We start from the raw sequence: 19,549 nt of genomic DNA, 5'->3' as shown, positions 1-19,549 counted from the left end.
TGTGCCTATGCTGTACAAATGAAAACATATTTTATTTTATACATAGTGGTACACACAATTTCATATCCTGCCTTTTCATATACCATAGGCATTTCCCACTTCATCCAGAGTCTTCATAATTAATGGCTGCAAAATAGTTTCATCCCATGGAGAGATCCTATGGTTGGTTGAGGGCAGTGTTTGTTAAATACCAGGCCACCACAAGTGCTGCCTGTGAGCTCACATTCAGCGTCCTCTGGGATCACTAAGTGACCTGTCCCGCAGAAGCTTACAAAGTCGGCTCTGGGGCTCACAGTGCCCACCCCCAGAGGTGAATGCTACCAGTGACCGGCTGGCGAGCTGCCCATGTGACTCATCTCCAGGCTTCTCCTGGCCGGATGTGGGGCCCAGGTGTCCTAACACAATTTAGTGTGAGGCACAGAGAGGTACACAACCCCAGAGTGTCAAAGCACACGATTTGTGCCGGCTGGGTTTCCAGCTGAGGGGCCTGTCAGAGGCGTGTTGTAAAAATGATGAATGGCTGTCACATTTCCAAGGCTCTGGCTGATTTAGGGAGGTATTGGCAGGCGTATGGCTCCCAGCATGTCAGCCAGTTAATTACTTCCAACTTTATCTTTCTTGTCAACACTTCTTGACAAATTGGCCATTATCTTTTTATTCTACAACAATGAGCGCTGCTCCTTTTCTGGTGATGCCTGGAGGTTCTTCTGCCCCTACCTGCTTCTTCATATCCAGAGAGAAATGAAGAGCTCCGAGAGCTCATTACAAAGCAGCAGCAGTGAGGAAAAGGTCAGGGAGGAGGAACAAAAGGAGTGGGCTTGCGGATTGACTCCAAAGCTAATTTTCACGTATCGTGACTCAAAGCAGAGTTGATATTTTGAGTAACATCCTGATTTCTTGGCTTCTGAATGTTCAAAAGCTCTGACTCAAGTCTATAATGTGGATAAAGTTGGGAAACAAAAATTAAATGAGCTGGCACCTAGTGATCTGGCAGCTTCCAACTCTCCACATTTAATTGCATAAGCAGATGGGAGCTGGCCTTCCTCTCTACTAAGGAGTTGGGCCCCAGTGTGGGAACACTGATGTCCATTCTAGGATCAGAGAAAAGAAAAAAATATGCCTACCTTTTGGTAAGGAAAACCTTACAGAAGGCAACTGTGCACATTATAATTGGATTACCAAGATTCACAGCCAGTGAAATGTCCAAAAGAATTTGGAGAGACCGTGGGGCCCACACTGATACATCCCATCATCACTGGGATAGGCTGTCAGAGGCAGCCATGAGGCAGAACCCAGCACCTACGATATTTCATCAGTTCTAAGAAACACATTTTTTCACACCTTAACATCTTTGAAATCAGGAGGTAGCATACGATTCAAGGTTTCAGAGGACCATGACATGGTTTAATTGCCAGTGGTTTCTTTCCCTCCCACAGTACATAAAAATCAGAAGCAGTTTCCCCAACTCACGGTAAGAGCAGTCCCATTAAATCTTCAGGTATTCCTGAGGATAAGCTAGGTGACGTGGAAGAGGAGCAGTTTGCCACTGACATACAGTCAGCTTCTCCCCTTAGAAGGGTCTTTTGTTGCAATAAAAGCCCCTCTGTCCTTTTGGCCAGCTTCAAGAGAAATCTCAGAACTCTGCTATTCTGATGGTTCCTTGCTGATGGCTGGCTCTCTGCACTGAAGAACCTTCCTTGGGGTTTGTAAGACGCTCTACAAAGGCAAGCTGTTATTCACTGACCCTATGGGAAGTCTTCAGAACAGCCAGAAGTAAATTTACACTCTACTGATGATTGGTGAGACACTTGACCTCTTAAGGCATTTTCAAAATGAATCTAAAGGGCATTTTTTAAAAAAAAGATGGAGCTAGAGACAAAGATACAATCTGTGCTCGTGCTTTTGCAAAACAAGGGTTTCCTCTGTTCTCCCGCTCTTTGCCACACGGAGCTTTTCTACAAGGGGTACAGATTCCTAGAGGCACACAGGCCCTTTTGAAGTCAGCATGAACCCAGAGGTTTGGAATGTGTTTTGCTGGGAGTAAAACCTCACCTCTCTGGACTGAGTGCTTTTTCTTCCAGTAGAGGTGCGGGAAAAGAACAGGACTGCATACCTTTTCTAAAAGCCAGGAAACAACTATAAAAGCAGGACTCGTACTTCCAAGCGGCACAATAGTGACACCTTGGAAACATGTGTTTGGAATTAAGACATGGAGTGAGTTCTGTTTGCCCATCTAGCCCCTTGCCTGTAGATTGTAAAACCCAGTCACCCTTGCCATTAATTGGTTGCTCAGGCACAACTGGCACAAATCTTCTAACATTCTTAAAGAATGACAGGCCTGTTTTCCAGCTTGTGGTGCCTAAGTCAGGGTGGAGGCAGTCTAGCCTGAAGAGAAGCTCTGTAATTCACAGGGCAGCTTGGGGTATGGACCTGTGATCTTGTCCTGTAACCCTGGACAAGGTCTGGTCTCCAGGTAAGAGTGATTTTTTGAAATTACAATGTAATGGACATTTGATTACCCTTTGGGGACAGACAAGATTTCTTAGGCTCCTGGGTAAAATATGGGGAGTACAGCTGTCCAGAAATAAGGCTGTTTTAATGGGGGCATGTTCCTTTCTTCATTCTGTCTTCAGTCTTAGCTGCTGCAGGAGGCCCCCCAGGCCAATGCAGGCTGAAGTAATAAGATGTGCCATCTACACAGGCTTTCGGAATAAACAAGAGTGGGATAAAATCCGACCCCAAATGCTCTGTGGTCCTCACTGATCTTCATAAGTAAGGAAAGAGGAGTGAGACACAGACTGGTGGGATATGAAGTGATTATACAGTAAGGATGCTACCTCAATTTACTGATTAAAAAAAGAAGGTTGAAACAAAGGACCTCAACCCTTCCAGTTCTCACTTTCTCTGACACTATGACTAAGATCTAAAGAAGAAAAATGGACTTAAAATAGGAGAGAATGTGATGCCTACAGTGAAGACCTTACTATGATAAAATACTAGAAATGTCCACAGAGACAGCCTATAAGTCTCCATAATAGATATTTAGTGGGAAGAGACACTTCTGTTTGGAATTCATTCTTTCATTCAACAGGTTCCAATTAAGTATCTCTTTTGTCTTAGGCTTTGTGCCAAGTGCTAGATGTCAGAGTTACTGTGGTAAATAAGACAGACAAGGTCTCTGCTTTGACATAGCTTACAGGTCAGGGAAGTAGATACACAAAAAAAGATCAAACGGAAATAAGTGCTGTAGAAGACAACAGAGAGTGCTCAGAGAAAACATGGGGGACTTGTTTTAGATTCGGGTAGTCAGGAAAGACTTTTCAGATGAGATGATAATTGCATACCAAACAATACTTACTATAGTATTTGCTGGACATTAACTATGTGTCAGACACTAGTTCAAGTGTTTTACATGCATCATCTATTTTTTAAACAAAATTCCTAATTTGAATATAACATATATAGGAAAATATACACCTAATTGTACACCTTAATGAATTATCATAATGTGAAGACAACTTTGTAAGTATACCCAGACCAAGAAACAGAACACAACACCCTGCCAACCGCCCAGAAACCCCTTCTCAAGCACTCCTCCCCTCCTCTTCCCCGGAGATAACCAGCACTCTGACGTCTAATGCAATTGATTAGTTTAGTCGGTTTCTGACCTTTACATAAGCACTCAACATTACGTTTGTGAGATGCATCCTCCCATGTTGTTGCACGTCCCAGCAGTTTTTTTTTTCTATTGCTGAATGGTATTTTGCTCTATGAATACATCACCATTTATCTTACTGTTGATGGACTGTTTTTTGGATTATTTCCAGGGTTTGGCTATTATGAGTCGTGGTACCAAAAACATTCTTGTCTATATCTTTTGGAGCACATGTGCTCACATTTCCATTGGTAAATACCTAGCAGTAGAATTGCTGGGTTATAGCTTTATAAGATACTGACAAATTGTTCATCAAAGTGGCTTTACCAATTTACATCAGTAGGATATGAAAACCCCAATTGCTCCACATCTCTGTCAACATTTGGTATTTTTAGTTTTCCATATCAGCCCTTCTGGTTGGTGTGTAGAGCCATTTTATTATGGTTTTACTTTGAATTTCCATAATGACTAACGAGATGGGGTAGCTTTTTGTGTGTTTATAGGTCTTTTGGATATACTCTTTTGTGAACTAAGTGCTTGTTCACGTCTTTTGCCAATCTTTTAATTGGGCTACCTTCCCCCTCCACCCCTACCTTTTTTTTTTTTTTTTTGAGACAGAATCTTACTCTGTTGCCCAGGTTAGAGTGCCATGGCATCAGCCTAGCTCACTGCAAGCTCAGACTCCTGGGCTCAAGGGATTCTCCTGCCTCAGCCCTCTGAGTAGTTGGGACTATAGGCATGCCACCATGCCCAGCTAATTTTTTGTGTCTATTTTTAGTCGCCTGGCTAATTTTTTCTATATTTTAGTGAGACGGGGTCTCACTCTTGCTCAGGCTGGTCTCAAACTCCTGAGCTCAAACGATCCGCCTGCCTGGGCCTCCCAGAGTGCTAGGATTACAGGCGTGAGCCACCGCGCCCCGCCCCATCAGGATATTTAACATGAATATATTACAATTTTAAGAAATTGTCATGCTCAAAATCACCCATTTCCATTTAAAAATCTTGTTTGGCAATTACGCAAAGCCACTTTCCTGGTGAGACTCTGAAAAACAAAGCAACGAGAGAGAAAATCCTCTTGGTTCCCTTCCCCAGCCACATGTCTGCAGAGGATCAGTTACACCCCTCACCTGGGATCATGAGGTCTCCGATGGCTCCCCCTCCACCTCTCCGGCTTCAGCTCCTGCCACCACTCCTCTCTCCTTGACCCTCAGGCCACACTTGACTACTTACCTTCTGCTACTAGGCCAAGGTCTTTCACATTGCTGCGCCTTTGCCCAGCATGTCCTCTCCCATTCTTGGCCACTTCCTCCTTTTTCTTTAAAAACTGGGTATCACTTCCCTTGGGAGACCCTCCAGAGTATCACCTGGGTTGGGCCCTCCTGTCCTTTGTGCCCCTCATCCTAGAGTCTCAGGATGTGCCCCTCATCTAGAGTTCAGATGTCCGTCTCTCCAAGTAGACTGTAAGACACTGGGTCAGCATTATCACCAGATTCTGCAACTTGAATGGGGGCTAACACAGCAGGTATTTGCTGCAAAGTCCTGAGAGAAATCAGAGACTTTTTTTCCTATGTGCTATAATTAAATAATGGGCTCTAAGAGGAGGCCTGAGAGAAATGATTTCTAATAGGCCCATGACACATTCTTTGGCAGAAATCACAGGATGAAAATACCTCTGTGATGGACTTGGCCTTTCAGCCGAGACAGGCGTGGGGCGAGTGACAGAAAGGTCATTCAATGGCTCTCTGTATTGGCAGGCTGGGACTCATGTAAAGACTTCAGAAGGAGTAAAATACTCTTATGAAGTACACAATTAAACTAACAAGGCAGCTTCTCCTGAGATGTATGAATTCCAAAGCTGAGCGTCTGGCGCTGAGGGTACAGCTTTTCTCTTGCCAGCTTTCGAAGTGATGGCTGAAGGGCAGGCAGAATTGGGAATACATTAGAAAAGGAGGAGCAGTCTGGCCAACAGGGACATTTTCAAGACAATGAGACCTGCCACTCCTACGTGTGTAGATAGAAAGACCACCCCAGGCCCTCCCTGGCTCTATGACCCTCGGGCTGCTCTCATGTGTCCAGTCCTTGGTGCCAGCCTGAGGCAGTACAACCCTGAGAACTTCCAGGCTGAATAAAAGCTCAATGTTTTTTTCCCATTAAGAGCGTAAGCTTTATTTTCATAAAAATTTTTCTCAGGAACACCAAGCTAGCCCTCTCTCACCACTAGCAAAATGGAGAAAAGGAAAAACTGAATGGTATCCAATCCAGGTTTTCCATACTTTCTCAGTGAATTCTCATTTTTATGATCACTGGATTAAAACCTCATAGGAGAGCAAGTCATTTCAGTCCTCCACATTCTCCATGGTTTTCTCTACTAACTTAGCTATGCTCAAAACAAGGGCTCACTTTTCCTTCTTTAAGAAATTCAGAATCTAGGACATCACAGGATTGTAGATATTTTGGAAAACAGATAATCTTCTGGCATGGAAAATATCCTTAATTAGCTATTTTATTTTAAATTGGGGGGGATTATTGACATTTGGGCAGCTTTGGCAATTTAAGAAAATCTTCAAAGAAAAGCTTCTGTCTCCAAGTTATGCCTTATGTTAGAAACAAGTTTCCAAAAAAGAAATGTCAGAGACCAGGCATTCATACTAAAAGCTAGATGCTTCTGATTCAAACTTATGAATCCCCTCCAACCTTTGCTAAAAGGGATTGCAACATGGAATGCAAATACGAATGACTGATTCATTTTTTGCCCAGATAGGAAAATCGATTTGTAACATTTTCCTGTTTGGGTGAGAGAGAAGTGGTTATTGGGAAGAATAAACAAAAGCTGGCTGGGACTGTACAGAGCTCCGCTGTTCCTTTATGCTTTCTCTCCCGCACTGCTGCACGCGAGTCCCAAGGCAGCAGGGTCACACGGCATGCTGTATATGATTTCATGGTGCAGAGCACTTCTGTGGCACGTGGTTTAAGTTCAGTGTCATTTCATGCCCAGGAGATTACCTTGAAGATCTCCATGCAGTTTACCAGGCCTTGTAGGATGCTAACAATTGGGCCAGGTTCTCGGTGAAATGAACTCCATGGAGCTAAGGCTGTGGTGCCAAACTGGGCTAGATATTTGCAAAAAGAGAGCAGGGACTGGCAGACAGCGCCAATTCTAAACAGAATCTTTTGAGCAGAATAACAAGTTGCTGTGGGGTGTCAGCAACATCCTCACCCCTTAGTAGGCAAAGGAGACTAGAGATTTGAGAAAATAAACTATAATCCACCTGATCCCCTACTGATTTTCGATTTAGAGAAAAAAAAATGTTTGGTAACTCCAGCTGCCTGAACAGAAATTACTTTCTGAGGAGCTAGAAGCCCTGACTGGAAAAGAGCTCTGGGGGATTACGGCCTGGAAGGAGAGCTGTCAGGAGTCAAGCTTGTGTGGGAAGGACATGCACCAAATAGCCACCGTACAAGTGACTGCTTTAGTGGCTCCATAATATCGAATCAGCAATTGCATGTTCCAAAGACAGAGTTACTGTTTAAAGACAGAGGGACCTTTGTATACATTCTTAGTGAAAAGCTTGTTTTAAGGATATTTGCTGAAATTCCATGATTTTTACATTTGTTTTGAAAAGAGCAGTGTTCCTCAACATATATAGTACGTGAAAAAATTGCAATATTTATGTTGTTCAGATACAAAGTCATATATAGATGGAGAATAATTTCAAATTGCAAACCATACTGTAAAGAAAGAAGGAAATGGGACTCTAGATATAGATTTATTAGGTGATAGGGATTCTTTTCTTTATATTTTAATATATTTTCCAAGTGTGCAACCGTTGGCCAAGGATGAGCCTGTTCTTTGTTCTGCCTAAAAACTGACAGAAGTGTGGGTGACCAGTCCCAGAACCATGCCTGGCACTGCTGAGTTTTCATGTCTGCTGTAATCTTCCAACATTTCCTTGCAAAATAACAAATGTGAGATGCTAATATTGGCCCTCTCTTTGGTGAAGGAGAAGGTATGTAAAAAGAAAGACAACTGTGCAAACCCTGTGGATATAAACTACAAAGTCTTTTTTGACTTCCTAAGAGATTTACTCTATTCTACTAGTTCTAGAACTTCTCTAAGTTGGAAAATTTCAAAGTGAGATAGTCAGATCCAGGTTGAGTAAGGATTCTGTAAAACACTGAATGGTGACAGAGGAAGGAATAACCAGCCTAGCTAAAAGCACATTCAGCAGGGTGCCAAAATATACCAGATCCTCGTATAAGCAGCACGGATCACATTAACAGGCCTCCCCGGGTGAGTACAGAGTCTTAGCCCCATCTCTTTCACCTACCTTACCCTCACTCCATGGTTATGTAACCTTCAGAATGGAATTTGGAAATTCCTCTGACCCTGCCCTGCTTGCTGATAGAGCTGAGCTTGTGGCTGGCAGGGGCATAATCTAACAGGCAAAACTGGAAACACACAAATTCACAGCCCTCTTGTCTCAGCCCAGAGACTGTGCAGGCAAGGAAAGAAAGACTCGCCCATCTCCCTCCTCCCCTCCTCTGGCCTAAGTTTACGCTGACTTCACCCAACAGGCACCTGACCCTCCCAGATGAGCTGGGAGGGGCTAAAGCCCTGTGCGGCCATGGTAGGGGTGGAGGTGCAGGCAGCAAACAATATTTAAGATGCTGACTTGTAGAGCATTCAGGCTTGGGAAGGAAAACTATAGGATATCCATTAAGCTCCACTTTCAGAAACTCAACCTTTGAGAAAGGCTAAGAAAGAGCAAGGAAAGAAAGAAAACAACAAAGTGGTGAGACCATCAGAGTGAAAGTGTAAGGTCAGAGTTTGCTGCAGCGTTGCAGACCTTAGCTGGGCATATCCAGATTCCCCTGAAGGAAGATCCCTCCTCACCCACGCCTACAAAAATGCTGAAAAAGACTCTCTCAGCTGTGACCTGGCTCTGCATTTTCATCGTGGCCTTTGTCAGCCACCCAGTGTGGCTGCAGAAGCCCCCTAAGCGTAAGACACCTGCACAGCTCAAAGTGGCCGCCTGCTGTGAGGAGGTGAAGGAGCTCAAGGCCCAAGTCGCCAACCTGAGCAGTCTGCTGAGTGAACTGAGCAAGAAGCAGGAGCGGGACTGGGTCAGCGTGGTCATGCAGGTGATGGAACTGGAGAGCAACACCAAGCGTATGGAGTCGCGGCTCACAGACGCTGAGAGCAAGTACTCCGAAATCAACAACCAGATTGACATCATGCAGCTGCAGGCAGCGCAGACCGTCACTCAGACCTCAGCAGGTAAGGAGAACGTACTTACCACCTCCCCCATCAGACAGTGAGTGTCTCCCCATCTATAGCACTGCTTTTAGATGATCTGATTATCAGAACCATTACTGGGGGTTCTTTTGGGATATACTTTTCCTTTAGTAAAGGCTCATGAAGTATTTCTTTTGATTTCTAATTTTCTATAAATTTACCTAGTACCTTCGCAGGTCTCTTTAATTCATATAATGTTCCAGAAAATTAAGAACATAACTCTTCCCACTGGCTCAGAATTAAGTGTAGAAACACTGCCCACAGCCACTTGAGGAATCCCTTTGTGTTCAGGAAAGAACAGGTTCCTCAAAGTTCCTCAATTCTGGTATTTCTATTTTTTCCCATGGTCTCAGAATTCTCCACAATACAAGAAATAAGTAAATGCAATACTGAAATATGGACTTTTAATAGGCCAAAAATAAGATGCATTTAATGTTTTCTTTTGCAAAATAACTTTTAGTTTCTGGTTAGCTTGGCTCAGATGGGCCACTGTAAATTTATTGTTTAGAGATAAATTTGGATTTCTGAAATTATCAGGAAAATACTAGTTGTAAGGAACATATCCCATAGAGATGTCATTTCTTACTGATATAAAACCTGTTGGTCCCAATATAAACCAAGTCAAAAACAAAGACATGATTAGCCGCTAATGAGCTGGTTACCTTCAGTTCAAATAAAAAAGAAATATTAACATGAAACTAAGCTTGAAAATTGTTATCTAAACCAATGTGTATAAACTACTTTCTAAGCATGGACTTCCTGACCCTCAGTTCGGGATTAGAAAGGTATTCTCAGGCCATTTTCCAGACAAGTGAGTCCTGATTTGTTCTGTGAGATGAAACCAGACATGCGGAAGGCCAGGCCAGACAGAGGAATCTGACCATGCCACTTCCTGCTCATCCAAACACAGAGCTTTCTTACCCCCCAGCAGGGAGTTTCTTGGGGGTCAAGGGCAGCTCTCCTGATGGGCTCTTACTCTTCTTGCCCAGACATCATTCCTTATTTTTCTTCTCTATGACCAGGTGTGGGTCACCTTTATATTCTATAAGTAGATAGTCCCTTGAAGAAAGCAGTAAGTTGATGCTTTCACCAGTAACAGGAAGTGAAGATCTCTGCTGGCAAAGGCACGTGTACCCCATTTTCCCTCCCCCAAAATGCTCTGCGAGGGAACCAAGGCAACTTCCATGGTGGCAGTGTTACCATCTGCCATCTTTGTGCTCTTTAAGGGTCCCAGAGCAGTGTTCACTAAGAAAAGCATCCCAAGCCATGGAGGGCAGGAAGCCTCTCTTAGACAGTAAAGGCCCCACTCTGAATCCTATCAGAAAAGGGTGTCTCTTCCACAGCACCCTTTCATATTTAGAACAAGGAGACAAAACCCTGCATAAAGCAGGGCCCCAAGGGCAGCCAAGGAAACATTTAAATCAGCCCCAGAGTGAAAATCTGCCTATCTGATGCTCTCAGCTCCTTGTTTTACTAAGACTTCCAGGGGAGAGTCTCAAAGGGTTCCTCAGGTGTTTTTGTTTTCATTTGAGGATTTAGCATTGTTAGATTGAGGGGGGAAAGATAAGACTGTGAACTCTATATCCCTTAATTAGGGTCCCAGTAGGCAATGGCCACTACCTCTGAAAAACAACGAAAACAAACCAACCAGAAAACAACAAAACCAGACTCTATGAGATACTCATGACTTACCTTGTAATAGAGGTGGCTGTCTAAGAAGTCTGAATCTATTCAACCAGAGTATCTGTATGTAGCCCTCACACATTGTAACACTTCTAGAATGCATGGCCTAGAATCCTCGCAGGATAATTTATCTTGGAGTCAACCCTGAAACCACCTGTTTGAATGTTGCGCTGCTTCCCCGTCCCTCTGCTTCACCACCAGTGGATTTAAAACACGCTCCCTCTTGATTTCTTGATGTCCACCTCTCCCAAATCCAGACCCTGCTGGGTAACTAACACCATGGGGATCTCATGGTAGAAATGAAGTCTCAGTTTTTAAACATTCAATTCAGATGGAACAGGAACGCTCTGCTGGCCACAGAGCCAGATGCTCACCCCACAGTTTGCTCCTTTTGCAGACGCCATCTATGACTGCTCTTCCCTCTACCAGAAGAACTACCGCATCTCTGGGGTGTACAAGCTTCCTCCTGATGACTTCCTGGGCAGCCCTGAGCTAGAGGTAAGGTCATTTTAGCCACTGCCCATGTCCTACCACCTGTTCTCCACCCCCCCAGAGAGATGGCAACAACGGGGCCATTCACAGTCTAAAAGGGAAACTCAAAACAGAAGCAAACACACCAAATACCAGAAAGCTTTGGAAACAGATTCAATTTGTGTCTTCCCTCCTCAAAATCCAAGCATCTGTTTAGCCTCTTCAAATCATTATCAACCAAACAACAAGCCTGCTAACATAGGTTAGGTAAGTCTTATATTATAACCACATTAACTAGTTTAATTCTCTTCTTTGGGGGAGGAGAAAAGAGAGAACACGAAGGAGGCATATCGAAAGTATCGAGATTTTTCCCTTTAAGCTGTATATGTACTCATTTCCAGCCCCAATTTGGATTATTCTTTCTCAGCAAACTGCCACCCTGCCTCAGCTCACCAACATGGGGGCAGCATTGTTGCTGTAGTGAGCCAGTGTGACTGAGGGAGTGCACACACCGCTGGCTCTGTGGGGACAGCAAACAGGCTGGGAAGCCTGCCCTCATATTCCTGCCTCCTGCCCCTGTGTGTCCCTGACCAGAGCCCCCCTCTGCTCCAGGTGTTCTGTGACATGGAGACTTCAGGCGGAGGCTGGACCATCATTCAGAGACGAAAGAGTGGTCTCGTTTCCTTCTACCGGGACTGGAAGCAGTACAAGCAAGGCTTTGGCAGCATCCGTGGGGACTTCTGGCTGGGGAACGAACACATCCACCGGCTCTCCAGACAGCCAACCCGGCTACGCGTGGAGATGGAGGTGAGCATGAGGCCTGGGGCTCCAGGACTGGACCAGGACACCACACATGGCTGTGCACAACTCTGGGGGTGCTGTTCTTGTTATGATTCACTATAGATCTATGTATTTATTACGATGGTTTTCTTGCAGGTTGTAGTACAGTAGAGGAAAAATAGGTTTTTTTCTATTTTTCACAAAAGTAGGGCTGCAGGTGGCACAGGAGGCGGCCAGATCCGGGCCAGAGCTGAGCAAATCAACAGTCAGCTGGGCCAAAATACCACTGTCTTTGCTCTGGCCTGGTGCATGATGTCCTTTAGGTGCTCACCTTATTGATACTGGTTGCTGATCATTGTCGGAGGTCTTAAAGTTCTCACTACATCTTCACATTACTCTTATGACATCTCTGAGTGGGATTCAGCAAAAACACATATCTATACCTTATAGATCCCTATCCCTTCAGGGATACAGGAAGAGAGACTAATCAGGGCCATATGGTGAATCAGGACAGAAGTCTGAGCTAGCACCCTTGTTTTCTGATTCCCAGGTTAGTATGGTATACTAGAGGTAAACGAGTAATCAAGTCTTATTATATTCACGCCTATGAAAAGACGTTTGGCCACAGGGCTATAGAGAGAGAAGAGGTACAGGGAGGGAATGAAGTGAAACCTTGGTGCAGTTTCTCTAAGGCTCTGTTGCTCCCCAACAGGACTGGGAGGGCAACATGCGCTACGCTGAGTACAGCCACTTTGTTCTGGGCAATGAATTAAACAGCTATCGCCTCTTCCTGGGGAACTACAGTGGCAACGTGGGGAATGACGCCCTTTTCTATCATAACAATACAGCCTTCAGCACCAAGGACAAGGACAATGACAACTGCTTGGACAAGTGTGCACAGCTCCGCAAAGGTGAGATTTGGGGAGACAGGGAAAGAGAAGTTCAGGTATAAGCCCACAATCCCACTTGAGAAGAAAGAGTGAATTTATAACTGTACAGTTGGTATCTGGCTTTGGTATTCTTTTTGATACTGGCTCTGTTTACCTGCTGTTCAAAAAAACAACATTAGGCCGGGCGCGGTGGCTCACGCCTGTAATCCCAGCATTCCCGGAGACCGAGGCGAGAGGATCGCTCGAGATCAGGAGTTCGAGATCAGCCTGAACAAGAGCGAGACCCCGTCTCTACTAAAAATAGAAGGAAATTGGCCGGACAACTAAAAATATATAGAAAAAATTAGCTAGGCATGGTGGTTCATGCCTGTAGTCCCAGCTACTCGGGAGGCTGAGGCAGTAGGATCGCTTGAGTCCAGGAGTTTGAGGTTGCTGTGAGCTACGCTGATGCCACGGCACTCTAGCCCGGGCAACAGAGTGAGACTCTGTCTCAACAAAAAAAAGCAACAACATTACGAATCCCTGACTTCTGGGTTACTTTACCATCTATTTCCAAGGGGAGGACGTACTCAGCTTACTAGCACCAATCTATTTCTTGTGCTAGGTGGATACTGGTACAACTGCTGCACAGATTCCAACCTCAACGGAGTGTTCTACCGCATGGGCGAGCACAACAAGCACCTGGACGGCATCACCTGGTACGGCTGGCATGGATCTACCTACTCCCTCAAACGGGTGGAGATGAAAATCCGCCCGGAAGACTTCAAGCCCTAAAAGGAGGCTGCTGTGGAGCAGGCCTCCAGAAATGCAGACAGATGAGACTGTGCAAGGGCAGAGAAGGAGAGGAAGACAGTGTTAGAAAGGGTAGGGATGGGAAATGGCCCGTCATCTCCAATGAAAGAGTAAGTCTCTGAGCAGCACAGTAAAATCACATGTACCACGATGTTACAGTAAATGGGATGAAACATTTAAACACAATGGGTCCTGCCTCAGGGGGCTGGACTGAGTAGGCTCTCTCTGCCCATGATCCTGATATAGCAATAGGCTGGCTTTTCCACATGATTTGTCTTTGAAAAAAAAAATAATTGTGAGATTGTTTTATCCATTTTCTCTAAGGCTTAGGTGAGGGCAAAAAACAAATAGATTCGCTAAAAAGAACGATATTCTTTTTATTCTCAAGGAGAGGCCTAGAGTGTTAGAGAAAGGAACAAAAGAGGGTGGTGGATGAGGGATATTCTATTTTTAAATCCAGTGAAATTATCTTTAGTCTACACATTTCTTTTAAAACACAAAAACTGTTCGGCTGGAGGTGAGCTGACCCAGGCTGGACTTGCTTGAAGGAAACTCCAGGGCACTGGGCCTTGTAGTTGGACTCTTTGCACCTCCCCTGTTCGCCCCAATCAGCTGCAGCGCTGGAAGGCACCCACTGGGGGTGGGCAGAGTCCCTCATGGACACCTGCACAAAAATGCCTTAAAATATTCACAGTCAATACAGATATATCTATTTTTATTTACTTTGTAAGAAACAAGCTCAAGGAGCTTCCTTTTTTATCTTGTCTATAAAAAATGGTTGAAAAATGAAGGTAGATGGCACTCTGGTTAATAATTCATGCTGTACATAAGCATCTTGCTTTGTAAAAATAAAATATTATGGTTTTGTTTTAAATGTTCAAAGTTTCTTTTCTTTCTACAATAAACACTTTCAAAACTTGAGTAGTTTCTTTTTTAGTTCTTACCATCACCATTTAGAACACAGTAAAAAGTTAAAGTGACAAATCGGAGAGTAAGCAATAAGAAAGAGACTCTGAGTGTTTCAGTATTTGGGGAAACCAAGGGAGAAGCCGGAAACCAAAACGGAACAGATGAGGGTCAAAAAGGGCAGCAGCCACTGGGAAGAGATCAGATCCTGGACCTCCCAACCAACCCCCACGGAGGCCACTGCCACTACTTGGTTTCAAAATACTCTGCAAACACTCTCCTACTTTCTACTTAAACACATAGAGAGGAAAAATATCTTCAACCATAATGGGTGTCAAGTAATTTTGACCTTTAGGAAGTCATTTTCTTTTCCAAAAAGAACCATCCCCCTGAGCCAGTCAGTGCAAAGCAAGCCATTACACTTAGTATTTCTATTGTACCTACAGTACTCTGATTGCTAGGAACTTACTTTACCTTAAAAATAAGAACCTCAGAGATTTTCAAAGAAGTAAAGTGTGAAGAACTACACTGGAGTAGTTTAGGGCTACTCATGGGACTTCAGGGCTTCTCCTGGGACAGACATTCAAATAGAAACTTCCTCAAGCAGGCAGGAGCATCCGAGATGCTCAGCACCATACTGCTAGGAAAAAGAAGATAAAAATATCGGGGGCTTAAAAGGAGTGAAAAAGAGGAAGATGCCTATGGCAAAAGCAGCTAATAATTTCCTATCTCATCTCCTGTATACCACACAACTAAAAAAAAGTGAGGCTTTTAAGTCCACTTCTGTGGTTTCCTTCATATTTTTGGAAGAAACTCCTCAGAGAGGGGGCAGAGGGAAAAGGGAGAGCCGTTGTCAAAGAATGCACAGAACATCCCCAACCACTTCACCTGCAGGGAAGCTGATTCTGACAGTACCTACATTTCTGAAGCACCTGTACGGGTGTAGGGTGACGACGGATAGATACCGAGGATTCAGATAGGAGAGCATAGCACGGTCTCTGACCTGAAAGAGGACAGAACCACCAGGAACCAAAAGGAGACCTCAGTGTTGCTCTTGAAGGTGAAGAAAGTTTTGTTCTGACCAGATCCTTTATGATATGTGAGAAAAAGAGGTACCAAAAAGAAGAGTGCCATGCCAAAGACATGGACAAATCCGGTGCAGTGGCTTGTGCCTGTAGTCCCAGCTACTGGGGAGGCCAAGGTTGGAGGACTGCTTGAGGCCAGGAGTTCGAGACCAGCCTGAGCAACATAGTGAGACCTGCTTCTTTTAAAAAAAAGAAAAAGAAAGAAAAAAAAAGGACAAATCAGCCTGACAGGCAGTTGTTAGTGCTGCATGTCCACCTAGGGAGCACTGGGCCCCGTTTTGATTTTTAATTTTGCAGATGTTTCAATCAGAAAAACTTTTTTTTTTTTTTTTTGAGACAGAGTCTTACTCTGTTGCCCTGGCTAGAGTGAGTGCCGTGGCATCAGCCTAGCTCACAGCAACCTCAAACTCCTGGGCTCAGGCGATCCTACTGCCTCAGCCTCCTGAGTAGCTGGGACTACAGGCATGTGCTACCATGCCCGGCTAATTTTTTCTATATACACATATTTTTTTTAGTTGTCCAGATCATTTCTTTCTATTTTTTAGTAGAGACGGGGTCTTGCTCTTGGTCAGGCTGGTCTCGAACTCCTGACCTTGAGCAATCCACCCGCCTCGGCTTCCCAGAGTGCTAGGATTACAGGCGTGAGCCACCGCGCCCGGCCCCAGAAAAACTTTTATAAAGGGGATTCCATGTCAAGGGCTGGGCAGTGAAAGTATCCAGCTTTGATGAGACCCTCTATTCTACTTAAGGTAGAGAAACAAAAGCAGGCCAGCTGACCTTACCCTAAAGCTCTGGCCTAACCAAGGAAAAGTCCCACAGTTGCATGTGTATGTTTCCTAATAATCAAATACCCACTTAATCCTCTGTCCCCTTAAGAAACAATTATATTCACTGATACATGAGCTTTGAGGAGATAGGAGTAGTTTATACTATTTCAGTGTCAGCCCTGGTTTGGGGATTACACATGAGATTTAATTTGTCCTGGAGCACATAGGTAAAAGTCAATAGGTAGGAAGACAGATTGAACCAGCAGCAAGAGAACAATATTGTCAGCAAAACACGGCTTTTTAAAACAAAAACAAAAAATAGAAAAAAGCTGCACAAAGATATTTTTGCGTAGGGTTACCCTGATTGTTTCAAAAAGAATTTAAGGCAGTTGACTCAAATGTATAATAAGCTCTAAAAAAGTAGACAAATTGGAGAAGGGAAAATAAAAGCAGGAAAAATAAAATAAAGCTCGGTGGGGAGGGTTAGTAGTCAAAACAGGTAAAATGTCTGTAATTTGTTGGAGGTGGACCAGGAATTTATCTGTGAGCTCTCCAGTAGCCACTGTGAAGAAAGGACCAAAAAGTGACGCCCCAAGAGTGGACCAAAGTAGTGGCTCAGGGACGTACAATCACCAGCGGTCGGACTCCTGGGAGGAGTTTCCACCAGGCTCACCCATAGGACGGGGGTAGTGTTGTGAGCAACTTCCTTAATAGCAGCTTTGTCTCAGGTTGTGTCTTAAAACTTTCTTCAGTAAAGATGATGGCATAACAGCACAACAGGGCTTAGGAAAGGTAGTTTTACAAACTTAGAAGTAAAAGCTGCAAATAGAAACAAAAAAGAAAGGTGATGGGAAGATACTGGAGACCAACTGCAGGGAGGCAGAGCCGCATGCTGAGCTGACTCAGCCAAGGAAACCTGGAGGCTGAGCACACTGGCTTTCCCATGAATAGCGCTGGAAAAAAAGCCAAAATCAATCTGCAGGGAATTCTGAGGACTTACTTTCAATTACATTTGCTTAAGAAGCTAACTGACCTTCTTGAGTACTTTTCCAGGCCTCTGACTGTATCTTTCTACTATAAATCTGCATAAACCTTAATGTTTCTATAATTGTCTCAGATACGGGGAAAAATCAAGGGTGGGCTGAGGCAGGGTTTAGATAGGTCTCAAACAGAAAAAGGTTAGCAAGAAAATGAATATGCAAAATGAGTTATTTGACACTGAAGTTTTCATACTCAGTTACCAGATTTTCTGTTAGTTACTATGTGAGACTGCATTCCTAAGCCAGAGATGGAGGAAGAAATGCAGGTTTTCACATTGACTATGCTTAATGTGAAACTGAAGCATGCCTCACAGGATGGCATAGTTATTTCTACTTTTTGAGTCACTTTTTAAAGTGTTTAAAGGAAGACTTTTTATTTCACTATCTGCAGTAAAAATGATCACATATGTTAGCATTTACATGAAGATAATTAGATCCCAGTGTTAATATTCTCTGATAATCATTAGGGGAAGTAAGCAGTTCTCTAGGAGCTGCTGCTCATTTCATAACAGCAGAAAATTTATTAAATAACCTATTTTTTTCATACCCAAAAGATTCAAAACTGTCTTATGAGAGAACATAACCAAATCAGGGAAAATATGATCAGATCTCAGACTTTGTTCTGCCTTTGATATTCATAAAACTCCAGGGGAAGAAGACTCGGCCACCAATAGATTTAGTCAATAAAACCCCACCTTGCCTTTGGGTGGCCTTGGAAGCCTGGGAACTGGCACAACCTATTCCAGCCCTAGAGGGTGCAATCTAACCCAGACACAAAATCGATCTTTCCTAGGCTGCTGTGGCATAGCATTGCTTTTAAACTAATTTCACTGGGACAGGAAAGCACAGGTTAGAAAACAGCAGAAGCCCAGATGGTAAGGGTCAACAGAAATGACAATTATGACTAGACTACTGGAGAGAGCCATCTGCAACCACATGTCATTTAAACGTGTTGGCCAGACCTGGAGGCAGATTTCACAGACCAGAAGCCTCCAAGTGACTCCAGGGAAGTGGCACCAGTCAGTGGGAGAAGAGAGGTCATTTTGGATGGAGGCAGCAATTAAAAAGGGCTTATGGCCTACCTGATGAGAGATTCTAGAATGGCAGGGGTGGGACCTTTCTGGAACTCCAGTTCTTTGTAGTGTAGTGCTTTGGCATAAGCTCGGCACTTGGCAGCTCTTTCACCCAGTAGAACAATGCCATTGTCGTCTCTCAGAGGCAAGGGGCCCTAGAGGAGAGCAAAACCCCACAGCATAGGAAAATGGCAGATGGGACACAAACAAGAGAGGGCTGCACGGATGCTTCCCACCAGCTGCTTCCCTGTCAGCCTCCATCTGGAGAATGGGAAAAAGTCTCACCTTGTCACTGTGTTCCATGAATTCAGCCAAGTTTAAGAGGGTTTGTGTGACTTCAGCAATGTCTTGTGAGGTGAGGGCCAACTCGATGCTTCTGATGAGCTCATCCTGCTGGTCTTCATTCAGTTCAGACCAGCAGGACACAAATGCAGCATTGAAGAGATCCCTGAAGGCAGAGAGGAGTGGAGAAAGATGCTGGAAACACCGCTCATGTCTCTGGCTGGTGCCACAAAGTCACACCTATCAATCTGCTTCTGGCATCGCTGGTTTTGGTTATACAGACTAGTGCTGTCTGAGAGAACTTGCTGGAAATGGTCTATATCTTTCCTGTCCAATATGGTAGTCACTGGTCATTAAGCACTTGAACTGTGGCAAGTGCGAATGTGGGACCAAATCTTAAATTTTACCTAATTTTAATTAAATCAAAATAACCACACATGGCTAGTGAGTACTGTATCTTCCAGTGTAGGTATAGATATTGGGATATATGGGGATTGTGTGGGGCTCAGGGAGGGGAGTAGAGCAAAGTAACCAGTCTCCACAGGAATATTTCTTGGCAATTTTGCATCATTTTTCTTTACTGGACAGGATGAACAGAAAGGGGACTTCAGGCCAGGTGCGGTGGCTCACGCCTGTAATCCTAGCACTCTGGGAGGCCGAGGCGGGTGGATCGCTCGAGGTCAGGAGTCCGAGACCAGCCTAAGCAATAGCGAGACCCTGTCTCTACTAAAAAAATAGAAAGAAATTATCTGGACAACTAAAAAAATATATATAGAAAAAATTAGCCGGGCATGGTGGCGCATGCCTGTAGTCCCAGCTACTCGGGAGG

General features: G+C 44.2%; 2 protein-coding genes across 2 annotated transcripts in view; one reads left to right on the top strand and one right to left on the bottom strand.

Annotated features, from left to right (window-relative positions):
• MTOR (mechanistic target of rapamycin (serine/threonine kinase)) overlaps nt 1–19,549 on the bottom strand; it is a 140,021-nt gene that overhangs the window by 61,033 nt on the left and 59,439 nt on the right. Inside the window, exons 26-27 of the mRNA XM_012662496.1 lie at nt 18,724–18,886; nt 18,448–18,593 (exon numbers count right to left, since the gene is read on the bottom strand). Coding sequence (XP_012517950.1) covers nt 18,448–18,593; nt 18,724–18,886 — 309 coding nt within the window. The remainder of the gene's footprint in view (nt 1–18,447; nt 18,594–18,723; nt 18,887–19,549) is intronic.
• Nucleotides 8,275–14,483, top strand: ANGPTL7 (angiopoietin-like 7). The gene is made up of 5 exons (XM_012662599.1): nt 8,275–8,933; nt 11,032–11,132; nt 11,718–11,912; nt 12,598–12,796; nt 13,380–14,483. The coding sequence occupies exons 1-5, from the start codon at nt 8,564–8,566 to the stop codon at nt 13,547–13,549; spliced, it is 1,035 nt and encodes a 344-aa protein (XP_012518053.1). The 5' UTR covers nt 8,275–8,563; the 3' UTR covers nt 13,550–14,483.

This window comes from Propithecus coquereli, unplaced genomic scaffold, assembly GCF_000956105.1.
Source record: "Propithecus coquereli isolate 6110/MARCELLA unplaced genomic scaffold, Pcoq_1.0 Scaffold77, whole genome shotgun sequence".
NCBI classification, from domain to species: domain Eukaryota; kingdom Metazoa; phylum Chordata; class Mammalia; order Primates; family Indriidae; genus Propithecus; species Propithecus coquereli.
Note: the sequence above shows the minus strand (reverse complement) of the source record. Positions and strands in the feature narration are given on the sequence as shown.